Source organism: Ostrinia nubilalis, chromosome 22 (assembly GCF_963855985.1).
Source record: "Ostrinia nubilalis chromosome 22, ilOstNubi1.1, whole genome shotgun sequence".
Taxonomy (NCBI): Eukaryota; Metazoa; Arthropoda; class Insecta; order Lepidoptera; family Crambidae; genus Ostrinia; species Ostrinia nubilalis.
In genome coordinates, this window is record NC_087109.1 from 11,437,811 (window position 1) to 11,457,473 (window position 19,663).

Sequence of the window (19,663 nt, forward strand, 5' to 3'; positions counted from 1 at the left end):
ACTCATCGTACTTTATGAATATAATTATATGATTTAAAAATAATCTAGAACGACAGTGAAAAGCAACTTACAGAAATTAATGCACAATAAAAGGGGATAGACGAAAATATCGCCCCGCCTTCGACGACGCGCTACAAAAATATTACAATAACATAAAAGTTACATTTATTGTATCAATTCTTTTATTTACCATTTCTGCACCTATTTACACGTTATATTATGTTTACATACCAAAACTATAACCTATCTCATGTGTGGTGTAACCCCTATGCTATATTTATAGTGTTTTATACTATTTTGTATTTCTCTTTCTTCATACATATATAAATGTATAATATAGATATTTTATCGGCATAAATTACTATCATTAGTTGAAAATAAAAACAAAACAAGAAATTAAGGATAACTATACACCCAATGTACACAGCTAGTTGAGAGTTCATCCACTACGCTATATGATACAAGCTAGCGAGTCGCACGGTTCAGTATAAGGCTTCGCGCTCCTCCGCCTATACTATGTACAACCACTCCCAATGTCGAAAAGAAAACACTTAATAACATATATTAATTTCCCCATCTATACATAGAAATTTACAAGAGATTTTATCGAATTTTAAACTAATAAAAACGAAGAAAAAAACAAGTTTCGTCACGCTCATAGGGCACTGGCAGGCACCTGCTTACTACACACGCTCCCTACGCCCCTACGCTACTGCTATAAAATAGTCGTCACCGCGGGGACCGTACGGACAACTAATGCAAAACCACCGATAAGCTAAGTTCCAAAAAGCTGTCCAAAAAGGTACAATTAAACTTCACACCCACATATTATTGCTCAGAGTAAACAGCCTAAGAATTAGGAACCGCGAAAGGAAAACGTGCAGCACACATGTCCACCATACTAACTGTATTAAATGCTAAATTTTTAATCGACGAACTGGTTATTGCAAGGTTAAATTTAGAAGTGATCAATTTACACTTTGATGGACGCGATTGGCGCCGGGTCGGACCGGGTCGAGACCCACATGTGACTCAGCTGATTGTGATCAATAAATACTAAATCTAACGAACAAACTAACTCAATTTAGAAATTCGGTCACTTATTTACAGTGCAAAGAAAAATACTAGCTTAAAGTATACTCTAAAACGATCACTGGTCGACGGGACTAATTTGGGTCACTACTGTGGACAGGACAAACGAACAAAAGGGGCATCAAAATAACAGTTTTAAGATACTGGAAGCCCGAACAGACAACTGTTTGAAACACTCAGTCACAATTATTATCTTTTCACTAAGAAATTATCTGTCAAGTTTCACTAAATTACAATTATTGGTCGTGAATTCACTTACATAATACGCTAACTTTAAAATAGCAGCCAGTGTCTTGAGTTGGAACGCGCCATCTTGGAATCTCAGCGATAAATTCAACATCACATCTAGAATTGATAGTTAAAAAAATGCACGAGTGTAAAAAAGTTAACAAAGTAGACTGGTGCTAATCCTATGTATTTGTAATTAAAAACCGAACTGATTCCAACATGGCGCCTTCCCGCCAAAACTAATTACACTACGCGACGTTCATGTCCATGGACGCCGCTCCGTTTCATGTGCAAAAAGGTATGAAAATATCTTTTAAAACTTTATGCATTTATTTCATTTTTATATCTCTCGGGTATTTATTACTATTATAACGATGTGCCTACAAGTCGAGTGCTCTTTTGTACAATAATGATACATCTCTATTCACTAATAAACTAAGGCTTCCACTGAAGGCGTCTCGCCTAGTGGCAAAGAGATATCGCTCTTAACATTACTCAAGAAATGAACTTACGATTATAGAAGTCGATTTTATAGTGAATGGTAACATGATTTGTTCACTAAATTAAAGTCAATATGCCGCGGTTCACTTTGTAACACTTAACTGCTCGAAAAAGAAACGCGATGTGAAAAGTATAAAACACATTTATACAGATTCTTATATATTTTTCAAAACCATTAGAAATACCCTATTTTTAAGCCCAATTATCCGAATGAATTGGTGTTCACGACTTAAGCATGCTTATTAAGTTTTCGTGATCAGTTACAAATACAATTTACTTTTTGAAAATGAATAAATGTGTTTCAACTTCTTATCTTATACATTCATTTAAAAATAGAATTTGCGCTCGGCCAATAATAACAACATTCTACCTGTACAATGATGACGTAACACCAATCAACATCACAACCATCAAATTATAATTACATCTTATTACAATTCGACAGTCACGTTGAATTGGTTATAAATACAGGCAACTCGTGATAGTATAAATCACTTTATATGTGCACTTGAATCACTTTTCATGAACATTAATTATCTCATCTAGTATTGCACGAATTATTTTACGCATAATATTTCCAAAAGTTTGAGATTCGCCGACGAATATTAAAAACCCTCTCAGATAGTTGAGAACATAAAGGTCGCGTCAAATTCTGTAATCATCTGACATTTCTGTCAACTAATTACAGCAGTTGACTACATCAAGGATTAGTGATTCAAACGCATATTAACAAGTTTGTTTACAAAAAATATTTACATCCTCGACTGTTAGGTATGACATTGTAATAAGTAATAATTAGAAGATAAAAATACCCAAATAATCGGTGTTCATGATCTTATTCATTTTATTTGTCAAAACTAGTGAAGTGATTGAACAGAAATGTCAATATATACGGCATAGTGTCAAAATAACTTGAGGCCCCGATGTTCCTTTGATTTTATATACAAAGACGATAAAACAATAAAATAAAAGTATCAAAAGGATTTTTTGTCAATATAATAATGTATTAAACTTAAAAAAATTAAAACGAATTCAAAGGGAAAGGTTTTCTTTGATTTATAAACGGGCTAAGTCTTTAAATATGTATTAATTTTCGCGTCTAAAGGTCATCGAAAATCTAGTACATATTTTTGCAGCCTTTCTGGACTCTTAATATACCCCCAAACAAAGCTTGCTGAGCAGTCGAGGATGAGATACGTGCTACTGTAGAAGTAAAGATATAGAAGAACATTTCAATAAAAATCTTTCTAGAAAATTCGAGAATTCTGTTCACGTAAGACTCAAATATGTGAAATGAAGAACCACTTGCATAGTAAAAAGATAGTAAATCTGAGTTGAATGAACCTCAATCTGTTTTTATAAAAAGTTTGATAAATTAGGCTAAAATAGACTTTGCAAGCTTCTATTTAAAGTCCACGTGAAAGAAACAACAAAGTAAAAATGCGTAGCACAGCGTATTTTGCATTGACATCCATTTAGTATAAGTATAATATATTTTACAACGCATTTATAAGTCTTTTACGTCAATTTAGTATTAGACAGCGGTTTCCAACACATAAAAAATGTCTACAAACGAAAATTAAGAAAAACTAGAACTTCTTAACAACAGGCGTGTTTAACACATTAAATTCCAATAGATCAGTGACTAAAAGTTATCACCCTTTATAAGGGTATATTAATCGAACGTAAGGTCCTACGGTGGCGTACGATAAGCCTTATTCACACTGGTCGAGTAATTTAGGCGAGTGGTGAGTAATTTGGTAGCTAAACGTATCCGAATACCAAAAATTTTGTCGAGTAGGTGACTAAATCGTTCATTCGAGCCAATCCATTTTGAAAGGCGAGAAGTCAGTGCGAGTATTTTAGTAAATAAAGGCGAGTCACTTTACTAAATGACTGGACTAAACACTTGTAAACTTTACTCGATCAAAGTGCGAGTATTTTAGTTGCTAAAGGCTTGTCACTCGACTAAATTATTGGACTAATTTGTTTTTTTTTTATGCATGACCGCAATCGCACCTGGTGTTAAGTCTAAGTGAGATGCAGTCTAGGATGGTACATATCTGCCTATTCACTCTCGCCTTGAAAACGCCCGGATTATATGGTCGAGTAATTTAGTAACTAAAGGCTCGTCACTCCACTAAATGACTGGACTAATTTGGTCGAGTATTTTAGTGACTAAAGGCTCGTCACTCCACTAAATGACTGCACTAATTTGGTCAAGTATTTTACGCCCGTATTCACAAACGATGCTTGCTTATGTTAAGCAGAAAATCGAACGCACAGTGTTGAATAGAGCGCTGTGATTGGTTCGTGTGTCACCCTGTGCGTCCATGCGCACTGTGAGACCTCATAGTAATTTTTGTGAATACGGGCGTTAGTAACTAAAGGCTCGTCACTCCACTAAATGACTGGACTAATTCGGTCGAGTATTTTAGTGACTAAAGGCTCGTCACTCCACTAAATGACTGCACTAATTTGGTCAAGTATTTTACGCCCGTATTCACAAACGATGCTTGCTTATGTTAAGCAGAAAATCGAACGCAGTGTTGAATAGAGCGCTGTGATTGGTTCGTCCATGCGCACTGTGAGACCTCATAGTAATTTTTGTGAATACGGGCGTTAGTAACTAAAGGCTCGTCGCTCGACTAAATGACTGGACTAATTTGGTCGAGTATTTAGTGACTAAAGGCTCGTCGGCTTTGTTTGTATCTTTATATGGGACTAATAATTTGTATGCCACTCATAGGCCAAACATAGAGCTCTACCCATTATTATGTACCACCTGAATTCTACATTTACCTATGTTTTACAAATGAATGATTTGATTTGATTTGATTTGTCACTCCACTAAATGACTGGACGAATTTGGTCGAGTATTAGTGACTAAAGGCTCGTCGCTCGACTAAATATCTCGACCAGTGCGAGCGAGGCGTGACGCGGTTGGAAGCCGCCGCCGCTTCTATATCTTTACTAGTCTAGCGGGAACACCAGCGGCTGCAACAGCAGCGGACGCGCGGCGAGCGCGCGGGCCCGCCGTCACTTGCCGTCGCGAGACGCGCGCCGCCGCCGCACCGCGCCCGCTAAAGGCGTGCCTTCGCCCACTGGAAGGAATAGGCGTGGTTATAATATTGATGTAGCTTATTGGAAAACGAAACTCAAGTCTCCTTAAAGAAAGCCTTTCGAACTAAGGCCCAGAACAGACGGTGAAACGCAACTGCAACGAAACTGCAACTTTCTGATGATTCTTATGAATGAAACTGAAAGTTTCAAACTGGTCGCGTCATGTGTGGTCTCTCAACGGACGCTATGGCAGAAACTTAGATGCAACTCAAAAGTAACTAGCAGTTGCAGTTTCGTTGCAGTTGCGTTTCACCGTCTGTTCTGGGCCTAAGCGTCACAGACGCAGCGTCTTTAGCTTTGGTCTTGTGCCACCAACGCCGCGTCACTAACTCGCTTCGAAAGGCTACCTTTAAGATCAAAGCTAAAGACGCTGCGTCTATGACGCTTAGTTCGAAAGGCTACCTTTAGAAAGAAAGAAAAAATATCTTTATTTAGCATACAATAAAAAGAAAAACATTGTATGAACAAGGAGAAAAAAAAATACTTTACGTTAATTTTTGTTCCGGAAAATAAAACCAAGCCCTATTTATGTAGACCTCGTGAACTGACGGTTTGATAGTTTGCAAAATGCAACTGGACGCAGGCAGCACAGGATTGGTCTTTGCGGAAATCATTGGGAAAAGTCTTTGTCCAGGAGGTGACAGCATTTGGTAGAAGCGAAACTGGTCAAATTACAAATTTGATTCTGTAAATAATTTCTATAGTCTGGTCTGCGCGTAGAATTTTGTCCAATGACCCCAAGCTACCCATCCTTATCGCTCTCGCGTAATTATGTTGCTGTCGCCTTCGCACACTCACTGCGGGCGCCCGTCGCACAGTCGCGACAGCAATATAATTACGCGCGAACGATAAGGGTGGGTAGCTTAGGGTCATTGGACAAAATTCTACGAGCTTACAGACCGGGCTTTATCACTATCGCTTCTGTAAACATACTCGGGTACAATGATAGGTAAGCACAAGCAAAGGAACAGCAGTTTCTTAAATGTCAAAATTAATTGACTGCAATAAATGTTGCAAAGTTAAAAAGATTTCAACAGATAAGAAAGCAACTCACCAGCACTCCTAGTTTTCCGCCTCGCGGGCGTGGTATTGGTCGGCGCTGGCGCAGCAGGCGGCGCGGGCGCGGGCGGCGCGGGAGACGCGGCCGGCCCGTGACGCACCGAGCGTCTGGGCGCCGCGCCCTCCCCGCCCTTAGTCCGGCCCGGGGCTTTGGCTGTCACCGCTTTAGGTGTCTTCCCGCGCACCTTGCAGATTAAAGGCTCGTCGCTGTCGCTGTCCGAATCCTTTTTAGGTTTTATTTGGGGAGTCGGTGCGACCGGTTTGGGCCCGTCGACGCGGCGCGGTTTCTTCTTCGGGCGACCCGCGGGCGATAACCCTTCCTCGCAGCTGACGGTCGACGCGCAGGAGCTTTCGGACTCGCGGCGCTTGCGTTTCGCGGGCGGTTTCGCGGGTGCGGCGGGCGGTTCCGCGGGCGAAGCGAGTTTGCTTGACGCGCGCGTGCGAACAGAGGAGCGCGCGACGGCGAGCGCGGACGGCGACGGCGACTCGCGCTTGTATTCGGGCGCGGGGATCTCGATGAGCAGCTGCTCGAGCAGGCTCTTGTCGGGGAAGTCTGCTTTTAGTGGCAGGCGGTCGAGCTCGGCGGGCGGTTCGGTCGCGCCGTTCTCCGCCGCCGGCTCTTGGTAGGGATACCGGGGGGGTGAGGTAACGGGGGCGGGGTCGGGCGCGGGCGCTTCGCGAAGTATCGGCGACGGTTCGCGAGGCGTTTCGCCGTTGACGCGCTCATGATTAATGTTGACGTCTCTCTCCCTTTCTCTTTCTAGCACACACTCGCGGTCTCGCTCCAAGTCGTCGTCGTGGTCGTGGTCAGCGTGCATCTTAGCTAGCGCTGCCTCGATGTCGCCGAGGTGCAGTTGCGGCGCGGGCTCGTATCGCGGCGCGGCGCGAGCGAGTCGCTCGAGCAAGGCTGGCGGCGGCGGTGACGGCGCACGGGGCTCCTTTCTTTGCGGCCCGGGCGGAGATTGAGAAGCCTGGTTGGGGGACTTCTCTGATAATGCATCCATGGACTCGATTCCCGAGTCTTCTCCTTGAGCGTGGGAGGCGGGTGAGCGCGGCGTGTCTTCGGGCCGGACGCGCTCGGCAGCCAGCTTGCAGTAGGAGCGGTCCTTGGGCCGGTCGCGGCGGCGCGGCGAGCCCGCGGGCGGCGGCGAGGCGCTCCGGCTCGTAACGATGGTACCGACGTTGGTGGAGCCCGGGGGATCTGGAACGCAGATCACTGCCGATTAAAAATATTTCGTCATTATCTGAACACAAACGAATAAACCTTGAAACAAAAGTCACTCAAAGGGAAGAAAAAATGTGGCATTGAGTAACAGTGTTACTAATCGGTAATTTTATTACCAATGGGTAACAGTGTTACACAAAATGGGAAGAAACGCAAATGTGTGACTTTCACATTGCTACAAGACGGGAGACTTGTATGTAGACCGGCCCATATCACATTTTTGCACACCCTTTAGACGCCACATAGCAATGTGAATACTTATATGCTTCTTGAGCTTGTTAGACCGTCTCTCAGTTTCGAGTAGAGGATATGAAAGACCCAATATTTAGGTTTCTAACGAAGTATGCCTGAATGCAACAGATATTGCCAGATTCATTTCAATGTAGCAGTGACATAAGCTGCTTCGTGAAATTTTACTACTGAATCAAACTTTTCCAAAGCGATTCAAGGTAAGTAGTAGAAGACAAAAGTAACTGGTGCAGTAAGAGTTGGATTTCAAATTATGATGGTCCAAAGATTTGTCAGTTTCCTGTTTTCTGTTACCTTTACTACTGTACCATGAGTTTTACGTTGCAATGTTACTTACCTACTTACCAAATTAATTTTGAATTTCCCAGCCAATTTCAGTCAAATTCCTTTCAGTTCTTATTTCTTAGCTTACTTACCCCAGCAAACACGCAGTAGAAGGATATATCATAAACTTACTCTATCTAAGTCACTGTTAAATACAATAATATTATTACCAGGCTTTGATCACTCATTCCGCGCTTGATATGAGGTAGATACCATTCCAGTCTGATATTTTTTATAAGCTATCAAATCTCTCATAGGTTTTGTATAGAAAACCGGATTATGACGTCGCCAATTCGCGAACTCAATTGACTAACAATTTATTGATTTATCACGTCACGCTTTACTTTAGTGTAATTTTTAAAGAAGTTACGTCTTGGTGTCAAATAAAGTCCGGTCGCCAAGCAGATAGAATTCCGCGCGAATTTAGGTAAAAGCTGTCAACGCAACGTCAAAAGAGTAAAAAGAACGCTGAAATGGACAAAAAAATCTTGAGCCGTGACCGTATTAAGACTTGATTTAAGTTATTAATTTTAAGGTAGAATGCGAGGGTTTTCGCGTATGATAGATCCTCTAGATGGCGGGACGTGGATGTGGGGTCTGACTGCTGCGTGATTGGTGGATTTTGACATATCTGTCAATGTCATGTCAAAAATAACCAATCCTGCAGCATTTGGACCTCGCGTCTACGTATTGCCATCTGGCGGATTTTTCATACGCGAACACCCTCATTTCGTCCAATGACCCTTATCGCTTATGACGTCCTTATCGCTCGCGTGTAATTATATTGCTGTCGCGCTCGCACAGTCACTACGGCCGCGCGTCGCTCAGGCGCGACAGCAATAAGGATGTGTAGCTTGGGTTCATTGGACGAAATTCTATCTGCTCGGCGACCGGACTTTACACAAACGCTTACCTCACTAACTTTTAGTACACAGTACCGGCATAACACGTTTCCACGCGACTTCTTTCACCCAGGATTGAATTATCGCCAAATTAACGTATTTTCCATCAATGATTCACAAAAGACAAATTGCAACGTAAAACTCACCACATCAGGGGTTTACTAATATCATTATTTTCTGTTTTTATAAATTTGCCCCAATTCCTTATAGGATAAGCCCCAATATAAGTCCCAAATGTATCTGACATAATAGGCTATTTGATAACATAATAACAAATAACATAAAAATTTGTAAGTAATAAAGAAATATTTTAAAAATTGTACATTTATTTGAATCAAATGGCCTATTTTGTCACTGTTAACTTCTAATCGAGTCTGAAGTTAAAGTACGGCCAACGAGAAGCGATACCAAATTTAAACAAACCCAATGTCATGGGTCCCGTCTGACTTTGACATATTTTGGCGGAAGAACGAGACATTACGACAAATACACAAGATGGGAAGAGACAGAATATATTGTCAACTCGACAGTCGTATCGACCTTTTGTATCGCTGCTAGTTGGCCGTACTTTAGATCCATTTTGGGATGTGGTGCTAGAAAACTAGAAGTCTGTCAATTTTCTTTACCAGGAGTAAGTCAAAAATAAAGTATATTCACATCTTTTTATACCCTTCATTCTCAAATGTATGATCAGCGTTACCGACCATAGATTTGTGTATATTCGGGCATATACAAAAAAACCCAGCCTCTAGCAGAAGACGCGACCATACATAAGTTATTTAGAGCTCAGATTACAAGTTAAATATGTACAGAAATAATTAAAAATGTGTGAACAGATGAACTTAATGCACTCTGAATGTTACTATAAATATATACATAATAAATATAATTATAATCTATACAAAACCAGTTAATTTTACATTGTGAACTGTACTATTGATATAAGTGATCAAAGAATTAAAAAATATATTATTATTATCCCTCCAGTAGGTCGCACTTTTACCATTAGCCAAGTCATATTTATTAATTTTTAATTGTTTCATTTAATTTAAAATTACTGTTAAATATAAAACAAAAGTGTGACAAAATGGGAAGAGGGTTTTGAAGTAACAATTTCGACATATTTTAAATTTTTTAAACATATATTTAATTTTTAAAATAATATATTCAAAAACATTTTGTACTACATAACCTAGAGTAAAAAAATGTATGGCCCGATACACCTTCAAAAATAAATTAATTTTAAACAAATCAAATGATTTCAAAGTGTTTAAAAAGTACAAAGAATGTAGAGTAGACAGAAAATAAAGAGTAACTATCTTAATTTATCAATAAAAATTTGTCTAGCTATTATTTTATCAATTTCCTAATATAAACCAATATTAATTTATAACAGGTTGTGAAAAATAGTTTTGTGATGTAAATTATGATATAAGATTGTATATACAAATGCATTTAGTTATAAATTTAGAGCTATTTACATTAAAATATTAACAATAATTATTTCTGTACATAACTGTGTATGTAAAACATACCTATAATAAATATAGTGCAAATCGTGTGAGTCGTCTTTGAATAGAATTTTCCAAATGGCCAAAATAAAAATACAACAACAGATCATACCTAAAAGACACTGCATACTTACTTTTTGCATTTAAAATGGTGCAAAAGATAACAGAGTACAAATATACTCTTTATTTGAAATACATTGACTATAAAAAATAGTTGTACTAAGATTATGTAATATACAGAAAAAGGGTGAGCATGAAATTGAATTCTAAATCAAAACCTGATAATTCTAAGTTGGTCCCGCATCAAAGAATAATTCAATCTAACTAAACACAATTTCATACCCACCCTGTATATGGTATCTGTCCAGCATGATCTGCAACTTAGAAATGAAATGAGGTAGTTACATAGTTTTGGTAAATTCTACAAAGTCGAAGTATAATCTGAGCTCTAATATAGATCGTTTCATCCACGAAGACGCGCCCCACCTTCCGCTAATGTTTGAGTGTTATACACGCTAAATATCCATGAGTGTACGCACACTACAATAATGACGCTCGGATTGCTCGGATCAAACTTCCCGCACCCGCGATTCCAACCAAAAATTGGTGGGACGCGTCTTCGTGGATGAAAGGATCATCAGTAATCTAGTTAACGCACTGCTGAGGCGACTTAGTGCGAGGCTCCCGGTACCCACCTGGACAGCTGCCATGGCTCGTCTTCCGCTTCTTCTCAGAGGCCAGCAGTCCGTTTGGGGAGGTAATAGCACTATCAGTCAGTGTCCGTTTCAACTTATTGTCACCTTCACTACTGCGCCGCGCCTCCACAAACTTAGACGCGTCCGCCACGTCCTCCGCACTTAGCGTCCGTTCCAAACACTTGAGCAACAAACTGTCTATCTCAGTCTCCATCACACCACTCTTAACACATTCACTACTATCCGTGTCCGATTGCACTGTCTTCCCGTCACTGGACTTATTATCACATTTCGCACCATTATCTACTTTTGGAGTCGGTAACTTCTTTTTCTCGTGGTTGTTCGGCTCTCTGTAGCCCTCGTTTTGAGCGTACTTGCCCTCCTTTTCTAACAGGTCGTTCCGCCACTCTTTGTCCCGCTCTTTCTCTATCGACTTGCCGTCGCCGAGGAGCTTCGACTTTTTCTTCTGCTTGAGGGTGTCCAACGGGACTTTGTTGTTGAGTTTATAGTCGTGCGACTTGGTGACTATGTGGGAGTTCTTGGAGATCGTCTTCATGCGATACACGACGTTGTTGTCGCCTGCCGCGATGATCTCGGGCTTGATCCCGTCGCCCTCCCCATAGTGGTTGTTCAGCTTAATGCTCTTGACTAAATACTCATCAGTCTTTTCTGTGCCATCGCTCGATTTGGACGCGAGCGATTGCGCTTCTTCCGAATCCCTCCGATGCGGTTTCTCGTCCGTCTCGAGGGCTTTCCGGATTTTGATTTTCTTGGACTGCATGTCGCCCAAGCTGAACTTTTTCTTTTCCTTTTTGGAGTTCTTGATGACGGCGGAGTTTCGTCCTCTCAGGCTTATGTGTAAGGGAGGGACTCGGAGTTCGCCGTCCGTGGGTTTGTCGCCCTTGGGGGGTTGGTTGACGAAGCTGACGTCGGCTTTGTAAACAGGCTCGTTCTTATCGAGTTTTAGCCGCAGCTTGATGGATTCCTTTTCTCCGGGCGGCGATTTGGGCGCGTCAGGCGTTGCTGGCGCCTTGGCGGCGGCGGGCGGGCGCGGTAAGGCAACTTTGGTTTTCCCATCCCTCACGATCTTGTCCTTGAGCGTGGCGGGCTTCTCCTTTGCGCCGGCGGTGCGCGGCTTGCCGCCCTTCTGCGCGAGTTTCTCCTCCCGCTCTTTCTTCAGCTTATTCTTAAGTTTCAGTTCCTCCTCAGCCTTTTTGGTGTCCTCCTCTGTGGTGGTTATCTTGGCGATGCCGAACACTTCTGGTTCGACGCAGTTTTCTCTCTTTATAGGAGTTATTAGAGGTTCTTTTACGGGAGTTGGAACAGGAGGTTCGTCCTTTTCGGGTTCTTTCGGCGGCGGCGGCGGCTCAGGCGCGGGCTCGTCGTCCCGCATGAGGGTCTTGATGAGGTACTGCTTGCTCTGCTCCTCGATCTCGTGGGCGGAGGCCTGGGAGCCGACGGTGGCGGTGCGCGCGTGTCTCGCCGGCGGCGGCGGCGGCGGCTTGAAGGCGGGCGGCGGCGGCGGCGGCATGGCGTCGCGCTCGTACGCCGGCTCGTCGAGGTCGAGGTTGAGGTCGAGGTTGAGGTCGGCGCCGAGCGAGGGCAGCAGCGTGTCGAGGTCGCACGCGTCGGGCAGCTCGGGCAGGTCCAGCGTGTCCCGGTACGGCTCGGACCAGTCGCTGGCCGCGCGTTGCGTCGCGATGTACTGCTGCTGGATCCATTGGAACTCCTGGAATGTAAGCGAGAGGATTAGCTAGAAGAGTGCAATGATATTACAATACCCGGCGATAAATATTGCACATCGACCTTTAGAAAGATACAATGGGCTAATTTCGGTTTCGTAGAGCGTTATCACTGTCGCACTTGAACAACGACTGACAATGACGTTTTGTCAAAGTGTAAACGACTTTATATTAAATGTGTGCAATTGATTTTGTGAATTAAATTGCTAAAAACTTTTTATAGTCGTGAAAGAAAAGTGGTTCACAATGTTTTAAAGTATTTGTCGAAGAGAAATACTATGGGTTCGGACAATATTTTCATTGAATAATGTTATGTCAATGACGTTTTGTCAATCGTGTAGGTAGTGTGCAACAGAGATAACGGTCTACGAGCCGAAATTAACCGATTCTCTTTCTAAAGCTCGATGTGCAATATTTAGTGCCGGATACTGCAAAGTTCTGTTTCAATGGAAGGACTGCCGAAAAAAGAAGATTTTCATTCTGGATGAACATGTTTCAATGATTGTTTTATCGATTTGGATGATCATCGTTAAAACATCTGGAAACAAGATGTGGAATTACCAAAAAAGCTAAAGAATTGGAGGCCAACTAGATGTAGAAGTGATTCCCAAAGTAGACCTCCAAATTTTTGACATTTTTTCCGTCATTAAAAATAAGTTTAGTTTCACCTATTTTCATATGTGCACTTTATCAAGACTTTACTGTATAGATACATTTATAATTCGACGAAATCTAATTATGCAAATGCATAAATGTTGTAAGGACTGAAAGTTATAGGTCCCTATAACATCTTTGTTACATTATAAAATGCATGAAAAAAAAGCGAGCGGTCGGGGAGTTGCAAAATATTTTTTCATACTAGGGGGTCATCAAGGAAAAGATTGGAAACACAGTTCCAAGGCATTTGGCGCACTCACCTGGAACCTCGACCTGGTCTTCTGGTCCATGGACGTAGTCGACGGCGGTAGCAACACCTTCAGGTCCTCAGGCGAGAACCTGGCCTGCGGCTGGTGCTGGGCGGGCGTGGGCGGACGCGGCCGCGGCGCCTGCTGGCGGTAGGGCGGCGGCGACGCTGCAAAGGCGGGGAAGCGCGCCCGCCCTACGACGGTTGCGTTGGGCGCGGGCACCCGGTATGCTGGGCCCGCCTGCTGTGGAATTATGGTCGGTTAAATAATATGCATGATTTTTATCGCTTGCACATTAGGGCGTCAAAAGCGCGACAGCAGCGCTGCAGCGGCGTTTTTGTAATGTGAAGGCAGACACCCGCTGTCATATAGTATGAAATTATCGGCAGCGCGTCTATCGTGCGTTTGCAGCGCTGCTAAAGTCACCTAAATGTGAAGGCACTCTCTAATCAGAAGATTTTAGATGATGACTAGTTGGATTTTAATGTTTGTCAGATTCATTATTTATTTATATCCCAAGGTCTATTTTCGATCACAAATTTTCAAAGGTCTGTGCAGAATGAAAAATAAATTTATGGTGATCCTTGGGATGGAATAAGGGCCGACAATAATGTCTTAGGTTTTTTCTTAGACTTCGATTATGCAGGTTGTGTAGGGACTAAGTTATGTTAGTTTAACTTGGCTCGCATAGCTGACAGTTTTTATAGGTTTTCAGTTTGCAAACAACTATGGAAAATGGCGACCACTAACGTATAACACCAATTAAACGTAGCTAAGAACGCTTTCGATCAAGTAACCTTCAAAAAAACATCTAAATCAAGGTTTGTAAGGCTTATAATTTCTAGGGAAGAGGGGCAGCTGTCCTTCCGAATTAGAATATGACGTCTCGTAATTCGGCGTGCCTCTTGGGATAGGCTTCTTCCAGCTCCTTCCACTGAATTCTGTCCGTCGCTAAGTACTCTGGTACAGCATGGTCCCAAGGTTATATTATAAGTATATCGTCTATCGATCTTGTTTTCGGACGCCCTTGCATACATAGTATGTATGCAATGACATACGTTACTCGAAAAGACTTCGTACATAGTGGGTTAAATACCAGCCCCGCGCGTTGATATTGCGATGGAACCTTGTCACAATAACAGTTGCGTGACGTCATCCGTCGTAAAAAAGTACAGACAGCAAAAAAATATAATAAAAGTAAATAAGTTTTAATTATCATTTCATGAGCATATCATTTTAACTCATTTTAACGGGTAACAGGTAACAAAACTAAACAACAAAACTCAACAATAAAACATGATAACAAAAACAAAAAGCTGTAATAAGTACTCGATGCGCGTAAGCACGTAAACGCGGGCTGGCCTTGCGAACGGTACTGACGGTGCACGTCGACTACGTCACCAAGATGTCTGCCAATCGCAATATCAAATTGCGGGGCTAAAGCCCGGTCTCTGAGCACGTAGAATTTTGTCCAATGACCCCAAGCTACCCATCCTTATCGCTCGCGCGTAATTATATTGCTGTCGCGACTGTGCGACGGGCGCCCGCAGTGAGTGTGCGAGCGCGACAGCAACATAATCACGCGCGAGCGATAAGGATGGGTAGCTTGGGGTCATTTTGTCGGCCGTTTGGTGTAGTGGTTCAGAACGGACTACTATGCCGAGAGGTCCCGGGTTCGATTCCCGGCCGGGCAGAAATTGAAATGATGAATTTTAATTTCTGTGACGGGTCTGGGTGTGACTATGTATAATATTTATGTATTTAAAAAAAAAAGTATATAAGTAGTATATCCGTTAAGCTAGCACCCATAACACAAGCATTAAGTTGCTTACTTTGGGGCTAGCTGCGCTGTGTGAAATTGTCCAAAGATTTATTTATTTATTATTTATTTATTTATTGGACAAAATTCTACGTGCTCGGTGACTAGACTATAGTAAGTGTACTCACCGCCGGCTGCTGCGGCGGCTGCGGCGGCGGCGGCGGCGGCGGCGGCGGCGTGTGCGGCGGCGGGGCCCGCGGCGGCGGGGCCCGCGGCGGCGGCAGGGCGCGGCGCACGAAGGCAGGGCGCGGCGGCGCCGGGGCCCGCGGTCGCGCGCCCGCGTATTCGAACTGAGGCCGGCCCACCGCTAGCTCCACCTGCTGTGGTTGAGAATTTAGTTTAGTTTAGTGACGTGGAAAGGAACGTGACTAGTGACGTAACCTGACCTACCCTGTCTGTGGCAAGGGTAGTGAACTAAGTTCTGGGCCCAAATATTCATTTAATTTTTTAGCGTTAAGAGTCGCAAGTTATTTGTAATTTCCAAATGGTCATTTCTGGCTAAGAAACTAGATACGGCCATACACTGACTTGTCTATCGTCTAGAGGACATGACCCCTGTAGGCGCGGGCTCCATCTTAACCCTACTACTGCTTCAGGAAGGCAACTACACCCTCCCCACTCTATCTTTGTGTCTAAATGCGAGGAATTTTGCCTATAAATCTAGATTCGAGTGACTCTCCCTGGCTTAGAAACTGGGTACGATCATGAGCTGTCCCCCCTGGAAATGCTACTCCTCTAGATACCTGCTATGTGTTTCGTCTTTAAGTTTCTAAGTTCCTATACCCCCGGGATCAACGTGTCCTTCTCTGGCTTAGAAATTGGGTACGCCCAGAATACCAGTGGTCATGACTAGAGATGTGCCGCTGAGAAAGTTCTCGTTCCCGGCAATATTCCCAGTGAGAATATTCTCGAGAACCGAGAACGCTCCCGGGAATATTCTCAGTGTTCTCGACAAAATACATTTAGTTTTAATTTTAATTTTGTTGTTTATATGTGATATTATTTGTAATGTTTCAATGTTTTATTACTAATAAACAAGGCATGAAACGTGTGAGTGAGATATTGCTGTCTTGATCACTCTTTTCGTGGTAAACGCGTACCGCGGCTTTAGGACTCGGCTACGGTATTTGAACATCAGTGTGCCTCTGAGTTTTAAGGCCCTTGCCACCCTAGCGGATTGCAAGCGGATTCAAAGCGGATTTAAAGCGGAGCGGCGACGCGAGGGACACAGCGCGTGAAAATATCGTGAAACTTCTTGAAGGCTGCCCAGCCGAGCTGGATTCGATGATTGACCTTTTTTTCAAAGTTGGACCTACCTAGAGCATTGTGCCTGGATCTTCCACGATCTCAACCATGACTACGATATCGTCTGCTATCTGGGTGATGTGCTCGTCGTTGATATTTATGCTGAATCCGCTCCAGCCCAGAAACTTGAAAACATCTTCCAGGGCGGTGGTGATGACGTCTCCCTATCTCACCCCTCGCTGCAACTGGATAGGTTTCGGGTCCTGATCTTGAAACGGACTGTCACTGTGGCGTATTTGTACAAGCTTTTCAACACTTTAATGTATCGATAGTCAATTTGCTGCAACTGCAGCACTGCCCATGTCTCAATCGAATCGAAGGCTTTCTCATGGTTCACAAACGCAAAGTGGCTGATTATACTCCTTGATCTTCCGTATAATCTGCCGTAGCGTATATTATTATGGTCTATGGTACTAAAGCCTTTTAGGAAACCGGCTTGTTCGGTGGGCTGAAAGTTGTCGAGCCTGCTAGCGTGACAATTCGTAATGACTATCGAAAAGAGCTTGTAGACATGGCTCAGAAGCGAAATGGGTCTATAATTCTTCAACAAGGTCTTGTCGCCTTTTTTGAAGAGGAGTATCACCTTATTTCTTTGCCATGCCGTAGGCGTTATTCCTTCGAGGATGACGGAATCGAACAGCTTCTGAAAAGCCTTTAGTAACGGCGTTCCGCCTGCTTTCAGAAGCTCAGCCGTGATTACGGTGCCTTGTTGTTTTTCAGCTGTTAGAGAACCATTCTAATCTCGTACAGACTAATGTCCGGCATTCATTCGGTAAGTGTCGGATCAATCTAGCTAGCACGTATTTTCTATTAAAATGTGTCAAATGATCCGTCAGACAGGCTATCCACAACTTATCCAGAAGTGGCGAAACAGGCCCTTACTAAGCAATTGTGAAATATGCCCTTAATAAATGTCAAATAAGAATAGTTTAAAAAACTAAAAACACGCTTTTAATTACTAACAGCACAAAAAGGCCAAAAATCATCAGGACCCTGGACATCATCTAGCATTAAAGTGCTCGAAAAGACAAATCCAACAAACCCAAACTCGATAAGTTTCCGCCGTTTTGTTTAGGAGTTCCTATGGCCACCTCCTGACTCCATCATTAGGACCGTGGACATTATCTAGCACTTAAAGATCTCGAAAAGCCAAATCCAATGAACCCAAACTTGGTGTGATTCCGCCGTTTCGTTTAGGAGTTCCTATGGCCACCTTCCAGTCCCATCATCAGACCAGCTGGTACCACAATATTGTATTGTCATCTAATTTACATATAATTGCCAAGTTTCATGATGATACAAGACTTAGAAGTGCGTGTAATTCATAGTTAGTTACATACACGACGACCTAATAAAATCGTGTTAAAAGCGAAAAAATTGACAGTTACATTATTTAATTACGTGTAAAAAGAAATTTGTCATCTTACAAATAATTAAAACGAAATTTCACGACGAAAAAAATAAAATATAATAAAGGTGCAGTTGCCGAGAATATTGCCAAGAAAGTTCCCGAGAATATTCTCGAGAACACTGGGAATATAGCCTTTCACTGCAAATAGAGTGTATTGTTTAATATACACTTATCTGTCGACTTAATTTAATACTATTTTACATAAGAAAGTTTGTTTATTTCCATTTGATAAACATGATTCTCAACCTTTCTCACTTAGGAGAACGCTCCCGGGAGCGCTCCCGAGAATATTCTCAGTTGAGAGAGCGCTCTCGGGAACGGCACATCAATAGTCATGACGCGCTCTCTGCCGTCACGGCGTATACTGAGCTGATGCCATTTTGGTGCTTGTACCCGTTCTGTTGTTTAGTTTTATTTATTATCTTGCTGTGTGCTTGCATCGAATAAATACTTCTTTTTTTCTTTCCACTAACTTACGGCGCGGGCGCATCCTTGACCAGCAGTGCAGATAAGGCTACGTCTTGCTCCATCATAACTTTATCACTGCTTCAGGACCCGGCAGGCAAAACTGAGCCATAAGTGTCTAAACGCGGGTGATCCTTCTTGTGCCTCCTGCTTGTACCTTCCTCTAGGTCTGAGTGTCCCTAGCTACTAACCTGTCCGTCGTCCAGCCGCTCCAGCTTGGCCTGCGGGTGCGGCTTGGGCCGGGGCTGCGGCGCGGGCGCGTCGTTCTGCAGCAGGTTCACCAGCAGCGGCGACGACATGGCCACGGTGGGCGGCATCATAACACCAGCACTGCTTCAGGACTATACGCAGTGCTGAGAATGTGTTATCACTTACCTGAGGATGCACCAAGGAAGGGGCAGGAGAGAGCAGCTGTCCCCCTGGAAATGGTATATCCTTACATACTTACCTTATGTTTCGTCCTTAAGTTTCTAAGAGCGAGGGATCCGTCCTATGCTCCAACCCCTGAACCAGAATGCCCTTCCCCCATAAGTCGAAGTGTTCCTTCACCTGGATTTGAGCGTCTCTCCCCCTTGATTTATGCATCTCTCCCCCCTGGATTTGAGCGCCCCTCCCCCTGGATTTGAATGTCCCTCCTCCCTGAATTTGAGCGTTCCCCCCCTGATTCTAAGTGACTATCTTCTCTGGGTCTAAATGCTACTGCCGCTGTATTTTTCTGCCATTCTCCCTGGGTCTGAATTCTTCTCCGCTCTAGATCTGAGTGCCCCTCCCCCTAGGTCTGAGTCCCCGTCATCCTTTGGGTCTGAATTCTCCTCTCTTAAGTACGCCTATGCACTAACCTGTCCATCATCCAGCCGCTCCAGCTTGGCCTGCGGGTGCGGCTTGGGCCGGGGCTGCGGCGCGGGCGCGTCGTTCTGCAGCAGGTTCACCAGCAGCGGCGACGACATGGCCACGGTGGGCGGCGCGGGCTACATCCTAACACTAGCACTGCTTCAGGACTATACGCTGTGCTGAGAAGGTGTTAACAGTCACCTATGGGTGCACCAAGGAGGGGCAGGAGAGAGCAGCTGTCCCCCTGGAATTGCTATGCCTCTAGATACCTACCAC

General features: G+C 43.4%; 1 protein-coding gene across 1 annotated transcript; it reads right to left on the reverse strand.

Annotated features, from left to right (window-relative positions):
• Window positions 1-1,358: 1,358 nt before the first annotated feature.
• LOC135083083 (titin-like) lies at window positions 1,359-19,503 on the reverse strand. The gene is made up of 8 exons (XM_063977849.1): window positions 19,396-19,503; window positions 18,932-18,975; window positions 18,748-18,886; window positions 15,504-15,692; window positions 13,569-13,799; window positions 10,910-12,638; window positions 5,999-7,219; window positions 1,359-4,925 (listed from the first exon to the last, which is right to left on the reverse strand). The coding sequence occupies exons 1-8, from the start codon at window positions 19,501-19,503 to the stop codon at window positions 4,861-4,863; spliced, it is 3,726 nt and encodes a 1,241-aa protein (XP_063833919.1). The 3' UTR covers window positions 1,359-4,860.
• Between the last annotated feature and the right edge of the window lie 160 nt (window positions 19,504-19,663).